Raw genomic sequence first — 15,902 nt, forward strand, 5'->3', positions numbered from 1 at the left:
CTTTTTTTTCTACCAGGAGAACAAACAACAACAATATATAATGTTCATCAATCTGAGTTAAATAATGAAATAAAAATAAATTTACCAAAATAAATGTATTCTGGAATGCTTCCTATTTGAAGTTTCCCTTCTTTTAACTATATCCCAAATCCAGACAACCAGTTAACAAATATGAGAGTTAAAAACTCAAGAGAAACACACACACTAAGTATTTAAAAATTGCTTTTTTCTTCCAAAGCACTATGTCTTCTGGGCAAACACTCTAGGCTATATCACATACTACCAGTTGCAGACATAAGACTTGAGAAATTCAACACAAGAATACAGCAGAGAAGCATGCACAATTAAGGGATTAGGACTACCAATTTAACAGAAAACCCAGATTTTACACAGCAATCTGCTATAAACATTATAGCAAGGGGCAGGCATGTTTCATGCAGCTATTTTGTTTAGCTCATTAGACCTTATTTGTCCTTCAGTACAGTTGAACTGGAGGCAAAATAAGAGAGGAATACACTTTGAAACAATAGGGAAATTTCAGATAAAATAAAATGTACTATACCTGTATATTGTACCAGGAACATCGTGACACTCTTCAGGGAACTGTTTCACGTTGTATCCTACCGTGAGTTATTCTCCCCTTACCCTCTTCTCTCAACAAAAAGAAAAGCCAAAGCACCCCAAACCCCACTACACACTACCCCTAATCCACCCCCCCCCCACTGAGGAAAAAGAAAAACAGTTACAATTCAGCTTAGATCCGATGCTTCTGTTTAGCTCAGCTCCAGCCGAGCAACTGAGCTCTAGCAACGGAGCATAAGGAGGTGGATTCTGATGCCAGTAGCACTTCCATCCACTTCACTTACACAAAAGCAGGCAGTGGAAAATCCAGGAGCCTTGAAGACAAGGGCTGGAACTGGCTTTTATGAATTGCTATTACTGCATGTGTCACCATCCATCTCCAATGACGGACACTTATAGGCTGAATTGGGAGTAGAGGGGGTGGGGGGAGGAGGTTGGAGAGCAGGTGGAGAAGCAATTAGCAGTATGTTCATCGGAGAATTCGTTCGGGATTTCATACATCAGTGCCTAAAGAAACAGCATGCAGTTGACAAATCAGAACTTTACGATTTGCATGCCTTAGAAGAAATCTTAGCTCATAGCTCCAAACGAAATAATGTTTCCCCACTCTTATAGAGCATGAAAAGTCACCCTTCTGCTTTCTCTTTCCTCTAGCTACCCTTGTTCCTGAGAAATCAACATTCAAAATGAGTATTTGCTAATTTCCCCTAAAGAATTGTACTTAAAAGGCTGGAAGCAAAGGAAGTATGAAGAAATTAAATTATATCGAACACGACATCTCTTAACAAAAAGGCAAGAAGCTAATTATTTTAAGCCAACTTTTCACCTCTAGTCCCATTCCCCAGATGCAGCTTTCACACCTATAATCACTAGATCACACAACTTTTGTGCATATATTTAACACTAGAAAACAATCTATGTATACCTAAAAATAGTTCAAAGTCAAGATGAAAAGCTAAGAGCTATATGCAAGCCTCTCTCCATAGATGACCTTAAGAAGGCACTTTGCCTGTAAGTGCTTCAGTTTTACTCATCTGCTAAACGGAAGCACATTTTTAGACCAATTTGAAGAATAATCATGATAGGAACAAAAAGGAGATAGTCGCTTAGAAAGGAAACATGACACAATTGAAGAAATATTGGGGCTGGGTATCAGGAAACCTGGATTCAGGCTCCAGTTCTACAACTTTCTAGCTGTGTTACCTTGGACAAGTCATTTAACTTCTCTGAGCTTAAGTTCCCTTGTTTATAAATTTGACACAATAGTACCTATGCTGACCACTTCACGGGATTGTTATGAAGAACTAATGAGATAATAGATATGAAAACCCTTTTTTCAATTTTGTAAAAGACAATTCCATAAAATTGTATGGAATTATTATTGTTATACTCTGAAACAAATCCTGCCTAAATGGCTGAAGTCAGGCACCTCTATCACATAAAAAAAAAATAAAAAGAAAGAGCCAATATAATTTCATGAAAAGAATTCTCAGTTCTTCCAATTTTAAAGTTGGAAGGAAGCACTGTTTGCTCTTAAAGTGCCACAGAGGGGAAATTGTTTTAAAGGAAGAAATTTTAAATCTGATACATAACACATCAAAGTTTATTAAAGAAACTGAAGCCCTCTAATTACTTCTTTCCTTTCTGGAAAGTCGGTTCATTTGTTTTCGTATGGTCTAAATATTATGTCGCATCTAGAATGCAAGCTACAGGACAATGAGCATCACCTTCTGTTAGATCTTTCTATTAACCTGGTATATCCTCACTTCCCAGTGTATGTGGAAGGATTCAGGTTGATTAGCTAAATCTAAATCCACAAGGTAAAAATCCTAAGTCATGTTTTATGAGGCTCCAAGCTGCCCTGATACTATATATATAGTGACCAGCTGGCTTAAACTGGGACACAATTTTAGCACATGAAGTCCTGGGGTGGCCACACCTGGAGCACTAAATGATCCGGGCAATGTTTGGGACCTATGGTTTAGCCAAATCCCATATGTCCTGATTTCCATCTGTATGGTGGTTACCCAAGTGTGTGTCTGTCCACATGGGCCAAATCTGAAGCAGCCCCCCACAAAAAAAGTGGGAGCTATAGCAGAAATATCAAACATCAGCTCCCTTTGGCCCCCTCTAACACCATCTGTGTCCTCAAACAAGTGCTGAGCCCACTTCCTAAGAAAAGAAAGAAAACTTCCTCTAATTGCCCCCCTTTGAATGCCATTGCCAATACAAAAATGCCAGTAAAATATGTATCCAAAATCTACGTTAAGTCAATGGGGAAAATGGATAATATGAATCACAAAGAGTTGGGTGACTGGTAGCTAAGAGGGAGTGAACTACTAAAAGGGGGAAGGGAAGGACAGGGCTGGGAGGGGAGGAGAGAGGAAGGAGGACAAGAGAGAGGAGGTAAGGAGAGCAAATGAATCTAAAGTGAGAGGTTTTTTTTTTCCCCTAAGCAGAAACATGACTGACAGCATATATTCAAGGCAATGAAGTAGGAGGTAGCAGTTTCAACCCAGATTATCAAGAATGGAAATGAAAGCATCAGAGCATCCTGATAAAACCAAATACACAAACATATACACCAAGAACCTTTGCAATGTTTCCATTATCTTGATTTCAAGTTCCAGAATGTAAGCACTAATTGTTCCCGAATCCACCCAAGCTGCCTCTCAGTAGCCATCACCAAGCCGACTGACCTTTTCAAATGAATTCCCACTGTTAACCACCGTAGATTCCGAATATTTTTGTCAAAAATGAAAATCCCAGTGGAAGATTTCAAAGAACCAAGAACTTGAATCAAACCATGAACCTAAAACAGGGAGAAACAACACTAATTTGCTAAACCCCAAACAAAATGGAAATGCTAACAGTTTGAAAGCAGCAACTAGTAAGCTGACTTGAACCAGAAAAAAAAAACTCATGGTTTTCTGAATCAATCAAACTTGTAACAAACCCCAAGAGTCCAAGCAGTTCAAATTCCTGCAAAGAGCACACACATCAAGACTTCGTTTCACCTTCCTAAGAAGCCACACAGGAACCATAAAATTAACACTGGATAAGAAGTTGGGAGAACTGGGTTCTCCTGATTTTCCCACTGTTTTATCTTGGTCAAGTCACTTATACTCTTTTGGTCTCAGCTTGCTTGCTTTGGAATGGCCGGGACTGTGGTTATCAATATCCCAGGTCTAATAGTCTATGCCAATTGTGAAATTCATGTTAGTGACAAAATAGAAAACAATTGTTACAATTTGGCCCAAATTTCCAGGAAGGAGGGAGGTGGACCACTCCAACTCTCCTCATGGTTTCTGTTTCTAGCTTATTTTGAAATACGTTCACAGAAGAGTTAAGCAACTGTGCTTGCTTAGCCTTGGGAACAGTCAGCCTAATATTCCTCTTCAGAATGAATGTTTCTTTTCAAAAAACATTCCAGGAACAGTTTGTTTTCTTCAAATGAAAGCTACAGTTGAGTTGTCTGGCCCCAAACGGGAAAAAGGAAGGAAAGAAAGTGATCTAAAATATGCTGAGCACCTATTGCATGCCAGACAAGGCATGATACTTCACATTTTTAAATTAGACCTCACAACACAGCTATATGCTAAACATTATTATCTTCATTTTATAGGTAAGGAAACTGAGGCTTACCAATATTAAGTGACTTGCTTATACTCACTCAACTGGTTAAGTGATAAAACTGGGATTTGAACTCAAGCAATCTGAATCCATTACTATACTAACCTTCTAATGATTAAAGTCTGAATGACTAAATTCCTTCTGAATTCACTGATTCAGTTGGACTTGCTTAAGTAATAAATCACATGCTGAGTCAACACAGTAAACACAAACTTCATTGCATGTACACTGGGTTGACAATTTTTAAAAATTTCATCAGACAGTGTGGTTAAGACTACTGGGCTCTGGAGTAAAACAAACCTCAGTCGCTTGAATTCTGGCTTGTGGACAAGGTACTTAACCATGCTGAGTTTCAAGTTTTCTCATCTGACAAATGGGAAAAGAAGTAGTATCTACCTGAGTGGGTTGTTGGGAAGCATTAATGATGTGATACCAGCTTGCACAGTGCTTGGCACAAAACTGTTCAATAAATGCATATTAGAGCTAGCCTTGTACTCATAAGCAACAGAGCAAGAAAGGAAAGGTTATAAAGAAAAAGAAAACCAGGATTCATTGAACTCAAGTGCTCCTTGGCCTATAGAACAGACTTAGCATGAAAGAAGTTTTCAGTGGCCCACCCATACCCTCTAAAACTAAGCTGCATCTTGTAGATCAGCATATTCATGAGGCAACATGAATATACTAATTGGTGGTGCCTAAGTAGTAGCAAGGAGACTTGTCATGCGGTCTGCTGAGCAGCAATTGTCCCTCGTTTCCTGGAACCTATCCTTCTAAAGAGAGGGTTGGAAAGTAGCAGATAGAAGTACTGCTGGAAGTACCAGGTGGGCTAAGGCCCTTTTCTTCCCCCAATTCTTCAAGCCCTACCTTCTCTCTCACCCATTCACTTGTGGCCCACTTGTCATATACTCCCTTCCGCCCTCAGTTTGTTCTACTTTTATTGTGAGTCTTTCCTTGGCTCTAGCTCTGTCTCTGCACATCAGCATCAAATGGTATTTATGGAATGTGTGTCTGGCACTGCACTAGGTGAAGTGGAGGGACATCCAAAAGTTAATTGAAGAGACATGTGTTCCATGGCCAAATAGGTCGAAGATACACAGGTAGACTGGAGTTTTGACAATATAGTAAATGCAGATATAAGATGATCTGGTTGATTTCAGAGCACAAAGTAATTTGTTCATCCAGTCAGTGATATACATACCGAAGAATTTAGAAAAAAAAATGTACAGTTGTCTGCAAATTAATCTGAAATGCATAAAAAGATGTATAAGTGGGTGGGTAGGTGATAAAGCAAATAGAACAAAGTATTAATTATAGAACCTAAGTGGTGGATATAGGGGTATTTACTGTACAATTCAACGGTCTCTGTATATTTAGATTTTTTCACCATAAGAGGCTGAGGATAAAGGAGAGGGATAAGGGGTATAGCTTTTTTAACTTCAAATGTTTCAGAACAAAATATCACATTTATATAAAGAAGCATAGGGCTGCCTGGGTGGCTCAGTCGGTTGAGGGGCCGACTCTTGATCTTGGCTCAGGTCACGATCTCAGGGTCTTGGGATTGAGCCCTGCATGAGGCTCCATGCTCAGCAGGAAGTCTGCTTGAAATTTTCTCTCTCTCCCCCTCTGCCCGTCCCCCCTCAACATAAATAAATAAATAAATCTTTTTAAAAAGTTTTTTAAAAAAGAAGCATAAATCAAAATAGGACAAAGTGTTAAAAATTGGTGAATCTGAGTGAATGGCATGACAGTCCCATACGATTTGTGAAACTTTTCTTTATTTAAAATGATTTCAAAATAGAAGGTTAAAAGATAATTTGATGAATGTTGATCCCTTTTATATAATGTCTCAGTTGCCATTTTTAGTAGAGAGGATATTGGGTCGATAAGTAGTAGAGAAATTGGAAAGAATGCGGGGGCAATAGTCAACCCACAGATATACCTTGGGTGCCTACTATATGCAAGACACTATGGTAGGCACTGTGGAGGATTCAAAGACACAAAAAACACAGTGCCCGCCCTGAGAGGGCTCACAGTGCAGGTGAGGGCATACTAAAGCAGTGCCTGAAAGGGTAACTGGCTGGAGCAGAGAAATTCCATAAGAGAGAAGTATGAAGATTGGAAAGGTAGGTTGGAGCCAGACTACAGAAAGTACCAAAGGCCATGCTAAGGAGTTTGGACTTCATCCTGTGAATAATGGGAAGCCATTTACAGTATCTGAGTCGGGGAAAGAACATGTTCTAAAACCAATGGGCTAGACAGTATAATCTTTTGGAGCACAGGTACCTTCAACATGTATTTGTTTTATATTCATATACTTCTGGCCCTTCTATCTACTTCCCATATCTTGATGTGCCCTTTAAGGTTTTTCAACATTCTGGATGCTGCCCATTTTTTAAATAGCCACTTTCTGTCATCTTTCCCGCCTCTGTCCCTTTCACTCCCCCAGCCCCCAAGGAGAGCTGCCCAGCACTCAGCTCAGCCCTGCTGACTCAGCAAGCAATAAATAAGCCTCATACAGTTTTTTAAACCAAGTTGCTAAGCTCTGAATCTCTGATTTCTTTCATGGTAATCAAGCCCCAATTACTACTGAGATCATTGATTTGAGTTGGAAAAATGAATATTCAGCTAAGCAACATGTGAAGGAGTACAGGAAGGTATGTCCTATGTGTAGAAGGAAACAACTGTTCAAAGTGATTTTTGGATATCGAAAGAAAACCTAGTGGAGATGACACTGCTGAATAGCAGCAAGTGATTAGGGTCAGACCTCTTAAAGACTGCCAAACTAAAAGGTGGACGTTTTCTGTCTCTAGTTCCACCCCCCAACACCGCCTCAGCCCATCCTCCAACCCAATCATGTTACTCCCACATTTAAAACCTTGTGCTGGCTGACCCCTGCCCAGCTCCTCAGCAAGCAGACTTCCTTCACCAACTGGCCACAAGATACCTTTCCAGATTCTTATCCTGTCCCCCACCCAACTCCCAGTGATTCACACATAATATCTTAGCTTTTTCTAAACTATCCATTCTGACACATGTGACTGCTTTGTATCTGTTGGTGGTCCCTCTGCCCACCTTGCCCACCACCTCTTTTTCCACCTGGATTCTAGGCAATGCCCACTCATCCTTTGTGATTCAGCATAGTTAGACTCTGGTCTGTGTTACCCACCTCTAGCAGTTATTCCCTTCATCACTTTTCCAGGGCACCTTATATATACCTCCTTCTCTGAAGTAATATATCTTTCCCATTGTAATATAATTATTGGTTTGGGTATCCATCTCCCCCAACCCTTAACTGTGAGCTCCTTAAGGGCAGGCAGGAACTACTTCTAATCCATCAGTATTCCTAGTGCTTACCATAGGGTCTGGTCCTGTATACATGCTTAAATGTCTATTGAATAAATGAGCTTGAATATCAAGTGCTCCTTGAATTCAAACTCAACATCTCTTGAAAGGTAAAAATTAGAATATTATGTGACCAAAGTAATCCTAGTGAAGTATGTTTGAGGACTTGACTGAAGGAGAAATGGTGGCAGGACATATTATGGGGTCTTACTGTGGAACAGTTTCTACCCCAGGAAGCTCTTACCGGCAGTTGTTGCTGGCTAAAAAGAAGAGCAGCTGGAGCGGCCAAGAAGGGCCCTTACTGGGGATTTCCCCATCGTTATCTTTCACAGTTCAGCACTGAATGAAGTAAAGTTGTTTACATAACATTCTCCACACAGTGTTTTGATTCTTCTGAATTACAGCCAAACTTTCATTTGTGCGCTGCCTACAGATACATTTGGACCAGACTTGTTAACGGGTAGTCACTGAAAGTTCTCCAGTTCACATTCTCACCTGTCGTTATTACACCAAGGAACAACATTTTGTGGGGAAGGGACCATTGAAAAACTGAGAGCCAAAAAGCGGGGGGGGGGGGTAGAGCTAATAAAAATGACCTTTTATTTTTCTCCTAGATTGCCAATATATTTCACAGTACCTCCCGTCCTGCATTGGTTTATACTGTGTATCAGTAAAGGCAAAAAAAGAAAATGAAGACTTTAGCAAAACTTGACACTTGTAGGCAAGAAAAAGAGGAAGAAACACTGAGGCCTGGAATATAAATCTTTAGACATATGATCCGTTGCCACTTCTGGAAAGTAAACATTTCAGCTGTTTTAAACAAATAGCAAAAGCAATTAGCCTCTTCTGTAAACTAAACTGAGGTATATGCTGAATTAAAAAAAAAACTGAGTCTGTTTGGATCTTCAAAAATGTCAAACTGGTAAACATTTCGCTTTTTTTGTACATATAAATCTATGAGCCAAGCCTAGCTTGAGGAAGATTTAAGAGACATAAAATTTGTCTGAGGTGTCTGCCAAATCTCTGCAGCAGAGAGAAACCCTGGAAAAGCTGACATAGTCATAACTCTCACATCACTAGCAGGCTTGTGCAGGGCTGGACGTACACAAAGCCACTGTTCCTTCTCTCAAACTGTTTGTAAACAGAGAAGTAGATCATTTGCTTATCAGCTATCTGGTAGCTCATTTTTGCCTATATATCCCACAGAGGAAAGGGGGGAAAAAAGAACAAGTCCCTACTGGCATATATCCCAATTTTCAGCTGGGTAGATTTTCATTTATATGATGGGCCTGCTTGTTAAAATCTTCTCTGTCATTTGCTCTCACACACTCATTCTTGTGTGTACACTAGATCAATCTCTGTCTCTGCCTCTCTGGAAGGCATTAAAAGAAGGTATTTATAAGTATCTAGTGCAGTGTCTAACAGAGTGCTTTGCACATAAAAAGCCCACAATAATTCATCAAATGAATTGAAGCTCTATCTGTAATTTCTGTATTCAACTTATTTGATCATGGAACAAGAGAATTATAGATTCTTTCTCTTGGAGTATTTAAAAGCGACAATTCCTTACAAAGTAATATCATTTTATTCAGACAATTCATGCTTAGGACTTCTGTCCTTTAAAAGCATCCATTTTTGCACAATGGGTATCATTTGTAAGGCAAATGAAGGAAAGACCACGCTGCAGGATCCTGAATGACAATATGAACACTGATACATTTTGTAGAGAAAATCAGATATCCCATATTCACCTGATTGTATGTCATTATGGCAATCCACTACATATGTCTAAGATCACTTAACAATGCAGGAATATAGTGCATGCATGGGCTGCATTCTGTAAATAGGATTAACAGTTGAATTCAACCAAGGTCTTCCCTGGGGAGAGATTGCTGGAAAATACATCTACATGACATTTAAAAAAATAAATTAACCAATGACATTGGCTCCCATGAGACACATTGTTTCTTGTATATTCAATTCTTTCACAGTTTTCCATACCTCTCTGCTGACATCCCCATCCCAAAAGACGTAGAATTTCAAAACAGAAAGAAAAACAGAGCAATTGGAGCTCTTCTGTCTTTCCTGCATGAAGTGTTATGTACACAAAGGAACGACTCCTGTATAGTAGCACAATGTGAACTGTGACATGGTGAGATCATATCAGTCTGGACTATTCTCATTATGCTGTGGTCACATATAACTTGCCCAAGGAAATGAACAAAGTCTGTATGTATACTGACTAAGATTGGCAGGGGCTGCCAATGAAGGAAAATGAAGAGAGCTGTGTTATAGCAGGAGGTTTCGATTGCTTCCTTTAAAAAATGTTCTTCATGATGATGATTTTTCTTCCCACTTTTATGTATTTAAATTAATTTTCCTCACCTGTAAGATAGGGATAACTATTGCATGTATTTAATATTTTTACTAAGGATGAAATGAAATCCTGGCACACAAGAGTTAACCCATATAGTCTGCATCAACATTTGGCTAGCATTAACTAAACACCTATTATATGCCAGACACTGGCTTAAGACATCAAGAAAAAGTAAATCATAGGAGGAAAAAGTGATACTGGGGAGAAAAGCAGGGAGCTGATTTATCAAAAGTTTTATAAGCCAATCTAAGAAGTTTGGATTCTATCTTGAGGACAAGGGGCAGCCTTTGAACTATTTTATATAGAGCTGGATAGCTTCAGATTTGCCATTTAGAAAAATCATTCTGTCAGCACTGGTGGAAAATGGATTGGAAGGGAAGCAGGTTGGAGACAGTAGTAATCCAGGCTAGAAGTTGTGTGTGTGTGTGTGTGTGTGTGTGTGTGTGTTGTAAGGTGTGTGTGGGGAGGCAGTGTGCCCCAAACTAAGGCAATGATAATAGGGGTAGACATGCGAAAAACATTTTTAATAACTTTAAAAAAGTAACAAATATACTACTATAGATGATTAGAAAGTAAAAATATGCAAAAGGTTAAAAATAGAACAATAGAACTCATGTTACCTTACCATTTACAGCAAACCACTATTGAATTTTTGTGTGTTTAACATTACAGGATAATGATAGTTTCCAATGTATGCATGCATAGGGGTATGTGTGTGTGGCCACGTGCATGTGTATGTGTGTGTGTTTAAACTGGAATTTATCAGCTTCATACCTCTTAATATATCATAAACAACTTTCAACGTCATTAAATATTGTTAGTAACATCAAATTACATGGCTACTTAGTATAGTAATCTATTCTACAGATGTACCATAATTGATTTCATCCAAATCTCTAGTATTGGGGACAAAATGCTATGTTTTTCTTTTTTTTCCCCTGGCATTGACGTCCTGAGAGCTAAAATTTTGGAAATATCACATTTACTTCCTCAGCATAGAGCCCTAAAAGTTGAAGTGGTAGACTGAAAGCTATGTTCAATTTTAAGATTTTTGATACATACTGATAATTTCTCTCCAGAAGGGTTGTATCAAATTACAGTCCCACTAGCAGCATCTATGAGTGGGAGACCCATTTGAGAGTGATTTCAAGGATGGAGTAAACTGGATTTGGTGGGTGGAGAGGAGGGATGCATCCTTGGCAGGGTATTGGGACAGGAACAATGTGAACTCTGTCAAGAGAAGCAAAGCAATGAGCAGGCCTAAGGAACAGGTGGCTGGGTGGATAATTGATGAGAATGATAAAAGGTAAGGTGACCAACAGGAGAGTGGAGGAAAATGAGAAAAAAGAAAGAAAGAAACCTCTAGTGAAGTTATGCATTCAGGTCACTTTAATTTAATGCTTTACTCAGCAAAATCAGCTAATGTAGCAAACAGCTAATCTTCTTGTTACATTTGGCACTATGGTACGAAAGTTCCGAGTTATATTCATATGAATATGTTTATCCATTTTTTTAATCCAATAACCATTTATTAGGTATCTACCAAGTGCTAAGAGCTGTTCTGGATGCTCAGGGCATGGAGATAAATGAGACCTGGCCCCTGCCCTCAAGGAGCTCACAGTCTAGAGGAGAGCCAGACACATCCACAGACAGACACATTACAGTGTGGTGCAGCCTAGGACAGAGATAAGTGCAGGGTTTCATGGAAGCCAGGAACCTAACATTGTTTCATGTATGCTTGCACGTATTTGTGTGTGGTGGTGGGGGCGGGGAGAGTTACAGGAAAGGCTTCAAAGAGATGCTGATATTTGAACTGAGTCTTGAAGGATAAGTTCCTCAGATGACTAAGGGTCACAGATCATACTCATATTCCTTACCAGTGCCTTGAATATTTGTGCCACTGCTGTCAAGGACACTCAGTAAGGCAGTGAAGATGCCTGTGTGTAATCCAAACCCATTCGTGAAAACAGCCTCCACTGTTACCTTCATGTATATATGTCCATGGCCTGATTTGGGCAGTAATATGTGCATCTTAGAATATAAAGGATAACAGACAAGTGACTTACAGACTTTTAAAAATAACTCTGATGACATTGATAGAATAATAATAGTCACCTCTACGAAGTCCTATAAATTCTACCTCCTAAATGTCTCTTATATCTGTTCCCTCCTCTCATATGCAGCTCCCTTGAGTCCTCATCATCTCTAGCTTCCTAACTGGTCAGGCCCTCTCCAGTGCATCCTAAAGTAAAAACCTCCTTATGGTGTTCCTCTTCTAAAATATTTTAATGTTTTTTTATTGCCTACAATTAGTATTTCCCAAATTTTGAATATTATCAAATTCACACACCACGTGTACTATTTACTTAATATTTGTCTTTAAATCAACATAAAACTTGTTCACTTTCTATTTCTACTAAGCCATTTCCTCCATAACATTAGATTTGATGACATAGTTCAGTTTTATCTTTTATGAGACACATCAGAATATATAATTACTAAAACATAAAAAATGTTTGTGGGAGTACAACATCACCACCACTGGCAAACACCCTACAGTTTGAAAAACCATGGCCTATGGGAGCACATCCAAATTTCTTTCTTCTTTAAAAAAATTTTTTATTATTTTTTTAAGTAAGCTCCACACTCAGCATGGAGCCCAAGGCAGGGCTTGAACTCATGACCCTGAGATCAAGGCTGGAGCTGAGATCAAGACTCGGATGCTTAACCAACCGAGCCACCCAGACGCCCTGAGCACATCCAAATTTCTTAGCACTGCATTCAAGGTGCTTCACAAATGAGCCCCAACCTATCTTTCCAGACTCTCCTCCCAGTACAAACCTTCCTTTCCGCAAACAATCTCTACCCTAGCCATGCTGAATTCCTAAATATTGAATGGCATGCTTTGCTCTTCTCTAGCCACGTGTCTTTCACAGACTGCTCTTTCTAATCTGGAATGCTTCCCCTCTACTGTTCTCTGCCTGGCAAACTCATTATCCTTCGAGACCTGTCAGGTCACATCCTTAGAGAAGCCTTCTCCCTGACTCTCCCTTACAGTTAGACACTCCTTCCTTTACCCTTCCAATAGCACTTTTTATCTGCCTCTGTTATGCTACATATTATCTCAGAATTATAGGGTGGCATATACCTCCCCAGCTAGACCTAGGGAGAGCTCACATCTCATACTCTGTTGCATCCTGAACACTCCATGTGAATAAAGGTCACGGAGGAGAACTAGTGACCTAGGAGGTCACTTAAAACAAAAGCTACAATAAAATAAAACCTAAAGTACTGTCCAGGTCCAAATAGCTTACATGTAAGACATGTTTTTTAAAGAGAATCATCTGATTCAGAAATAGCCATAGTGACTATAGTTTTGGCAGACACAATTAGCTATGGCTGCAATAGCAGTTAAGCTAATTTGGTTTTGGCAGCAACTTTACAGCAGACACATACTGTCATAGAAACTAAAAGTGAATCATTTGGGTTTCTGCCAGGATGATCAACTATACTTCACAATAATCTTTCCTTACCACAAATGGAAAGTCAAGAACAAAACTGAACAGTGAGACTAGTAAACCATGGTGGAGAGAGCATGGGCTTTCAAGCCGGAAATCTATACATCCAAACTCCAACTTGACTCCTTACAATCCACGTGATTTTGGGTAAATTGTTTCACTTCTCTGCCTTTTAGTTTTCTCTTCTAGAAAACTGGGGGAAAATAGTATTTACTTTATAAGACTCTTAAGATAATGCAACAAAGTGCTTATGATAGTGCCTGGAACATTATATGGGCTCAATAAATAGTCATTATTGTTGCCCAATGAAATGACTACAATTCAGATAATATGATGCTTAAGGACAGTAAATGCATTTCTTAAGAAAATAAGCTTAGGGGCACCAGGTTTTAAAATGAGAACTATAGAGTGTAGCTAAGAATAGCCACTAACAAAACAGTTTATAAGACAAAAGTTCTTCTTGGGTTTAAATTAAACTCACACCTGGGACATACCACCACACTTCTCTGTGTTCTCCAAGAAATGATCTCAAATCAGGTTCCCCTAGGATGAAAAAAACAAAAAATCACCCAATCTTAATTTTTTGTCTTTAGTTTTATTTGATACAGAATAATATCCAAACTATGTGGATGCTTTAAAGTATCCAGTTATTATGACCCCAAGCTTTCCAACACAATTTCTTTCCCAACCTCTCCTCAATGACACCTTTTATTCCAGTCAGGCATACCCACCCTTCACCAAAGTGTTCCCTCTTCTATCTACCCTTCTCAGACACCAATCCCTGTACCAGGAGGCATTTTCTCACTCCTCTTTGCCCATTTCAAATCCTCTTTACTCCTTTGGAGCCGAAATTAAAATTCACCTCCTCCACAAAGCCTACCAGGATTGGTCTGGAAGACAGACGACAATGTCAAGCCTACAGCACTTCCAGGGTTACGCTTGACCTTCTATAGATCAATTCCCAACCCCATCAGTATTACAAACTTTTTGCACACTTTTGTAGTAATAAAATAATTGATACAGTCTGTGTCGCACAGTCTACTTTATTCCGCAGTCGGTCTGCCCCCTAAATCTTTGTCAACATTAGTGCGTATCAGTCCGTGCTGGAAACCTGGAAAGCGCTCGGTTTTTGAAAGAGGTCTAACTTGCCTTTGACTCTCACCAAAACACTGCACTGAACCTTAACCACATATTTCTCAAAAGCGAAATTTCTATCCACTGCTCCCCACCCTTTCTAGAAACTGAGGAGAAACCTTTGCCACTCCAAAGATCTGGTCAGGGAAGGGGCGGGTGGCCGCAAGGGCCAATAAAGAGAGGGCGACAATCTTTATCACACCAGCAAGGAAGCAAAAAGTGAAAATCTGGCAAAAAGTCATGCCCAGGGCGTGGCGAGGAATTCCCACGCCCCCAGAGGAAGTTGTGGAGTGTATGCGTTGGGAGTGGTTTGTGTCCAAATCTGAAATGTACATTGAGGGAAGAGAGGAAAGAGGTCACCGAACTCCTCCGAATAGTAAGAAGGCGAGTCTAGACGCCGCCTAAGGAAGACCCCGGTCGAGAACCCTAACTTCTTATCTCTGAAGTGACACCGGACAGGAGAGGGATTAGACTATGGCGTTGTGAGGAAAAAAAGAGAGCGGGCGAGGTAGAAAAAGCAGAGAGGGCGCGCTCCCGAGGCTCGAAGCTCGAGGAAACTGGCTTGGAGAGCTCAAAAGCCCACCCCCAACTCCCAGTCCCGACACCCCCTCCCCGGCGGAGGCGGAGCTGGGCGGAGTTAGGCGCTGAAGACAGCGGCCCGGAAGCACCCTCCTCCCTAGGCCCCTTCGGTCCCACAGTCCCCAGCCATAGCCACTTGGGCTTTCTGCCTCTCTGACCTCCAGCTCCCCGGCTACCGAAGGGCTACTCCTTATACAGCCGCGGGAAATCGGGCTGGCGTGACAGCTTCTGAGAGCACAGCGCCCTCGCGGCGCCCCACGCCACGCAACTGTCTTCTCAACTCCCCGCCTTGCGATAGCCGGCTTAGGCTCGGCACTCAGGCCCAGGGCTGGACCCTCACCCACCGCGCGGCAGCTTCAGCGTCTCCTATTGGTTACTGGTCACCAGGGAAGCCGGAGGCCCAAACCCTTGTCCTCATGGGAAATGTAGTTTTAGGCTGCTGGAGGCTGTTCTTCCTGGGGGGATCCAATATTGGCATTGGCGGAGAGACTCAAGTGAAGACAGAGGATTGTGGGAGATGGAGTCCAGGCACTTCTTTCTGTATACCCACAATTCCTACCACCAGGCCGATCATCCCCGGAGTTCAGATGGGGGAGGGTATTGTGGGTGTTGTAGTTTGGAGTGTAGTGCCCTACAGAATCTCCTTTCTTCGGGTATGGGATTGTGCCTGTGGGGATACATGAAGGTTCTAGATTTATTTTACTGTTGGTTAAGCTATTAGCATTTTAGGGGAAGCA

At 40.6% G+C, this 15,902-nt stretch overlaps 1 protein-coding gene across 9 annotated transcripts in view; it reads right to left on the bottom strand.

Moving 5' to 3' along the window:
* Positions 1-15,506, bottom strand: part of ENOX2 (ecto-NOX disulfide-thiol exchanger 2) — a 258,701-nt gene extending 243,195 nt beyond the window's left edge. For 5 of the 9 annotated variants that reach the window (XM_011224118.3, XM_034649149.1, XM_034649154.1 and 2 more), the window contains exons 1-2: positions 15,324-15,506; positions 13,936-13,995 (exon numbers count right to left, since the gene is read on the bottom strand). Coding sequence is in view for 3 of the 9 variants with exons in the window: in XM_034649146.1 (XP_034505037.1) it covers positions 563-584 (22 nt within the window). In the remaining 6 variants the exon portion in view is untranslated. Of the gene's footprint in view, positions 1-562; positions 1,989-13,935; positions 13,996-15,323 lie in introns of those variants that run through there. The other 4 variants (XM_034649146.1, XM_034649156.1, XM_034649152.1 and 1 more) reach the window with 4 other exon arrangements.
* Positions 15,507-15,902: the final 396 nt, after the last annotated feature.

Source organism: Ailuropoda melanoleuca, chromosome X (genome assembly GCF_002007445.2).
Source record: "Ailuropoda melanoleuca isolate Jingjing chromosome X, ASM200744v2, whole genome shotgun sequence".
Taxonomy (NCBI): Eukaryota; Metazoa; Chordata; class Mammalia; order Carnivora; family Ursidae; genus Ailuropoda; species Ailuropoda melanoleuca.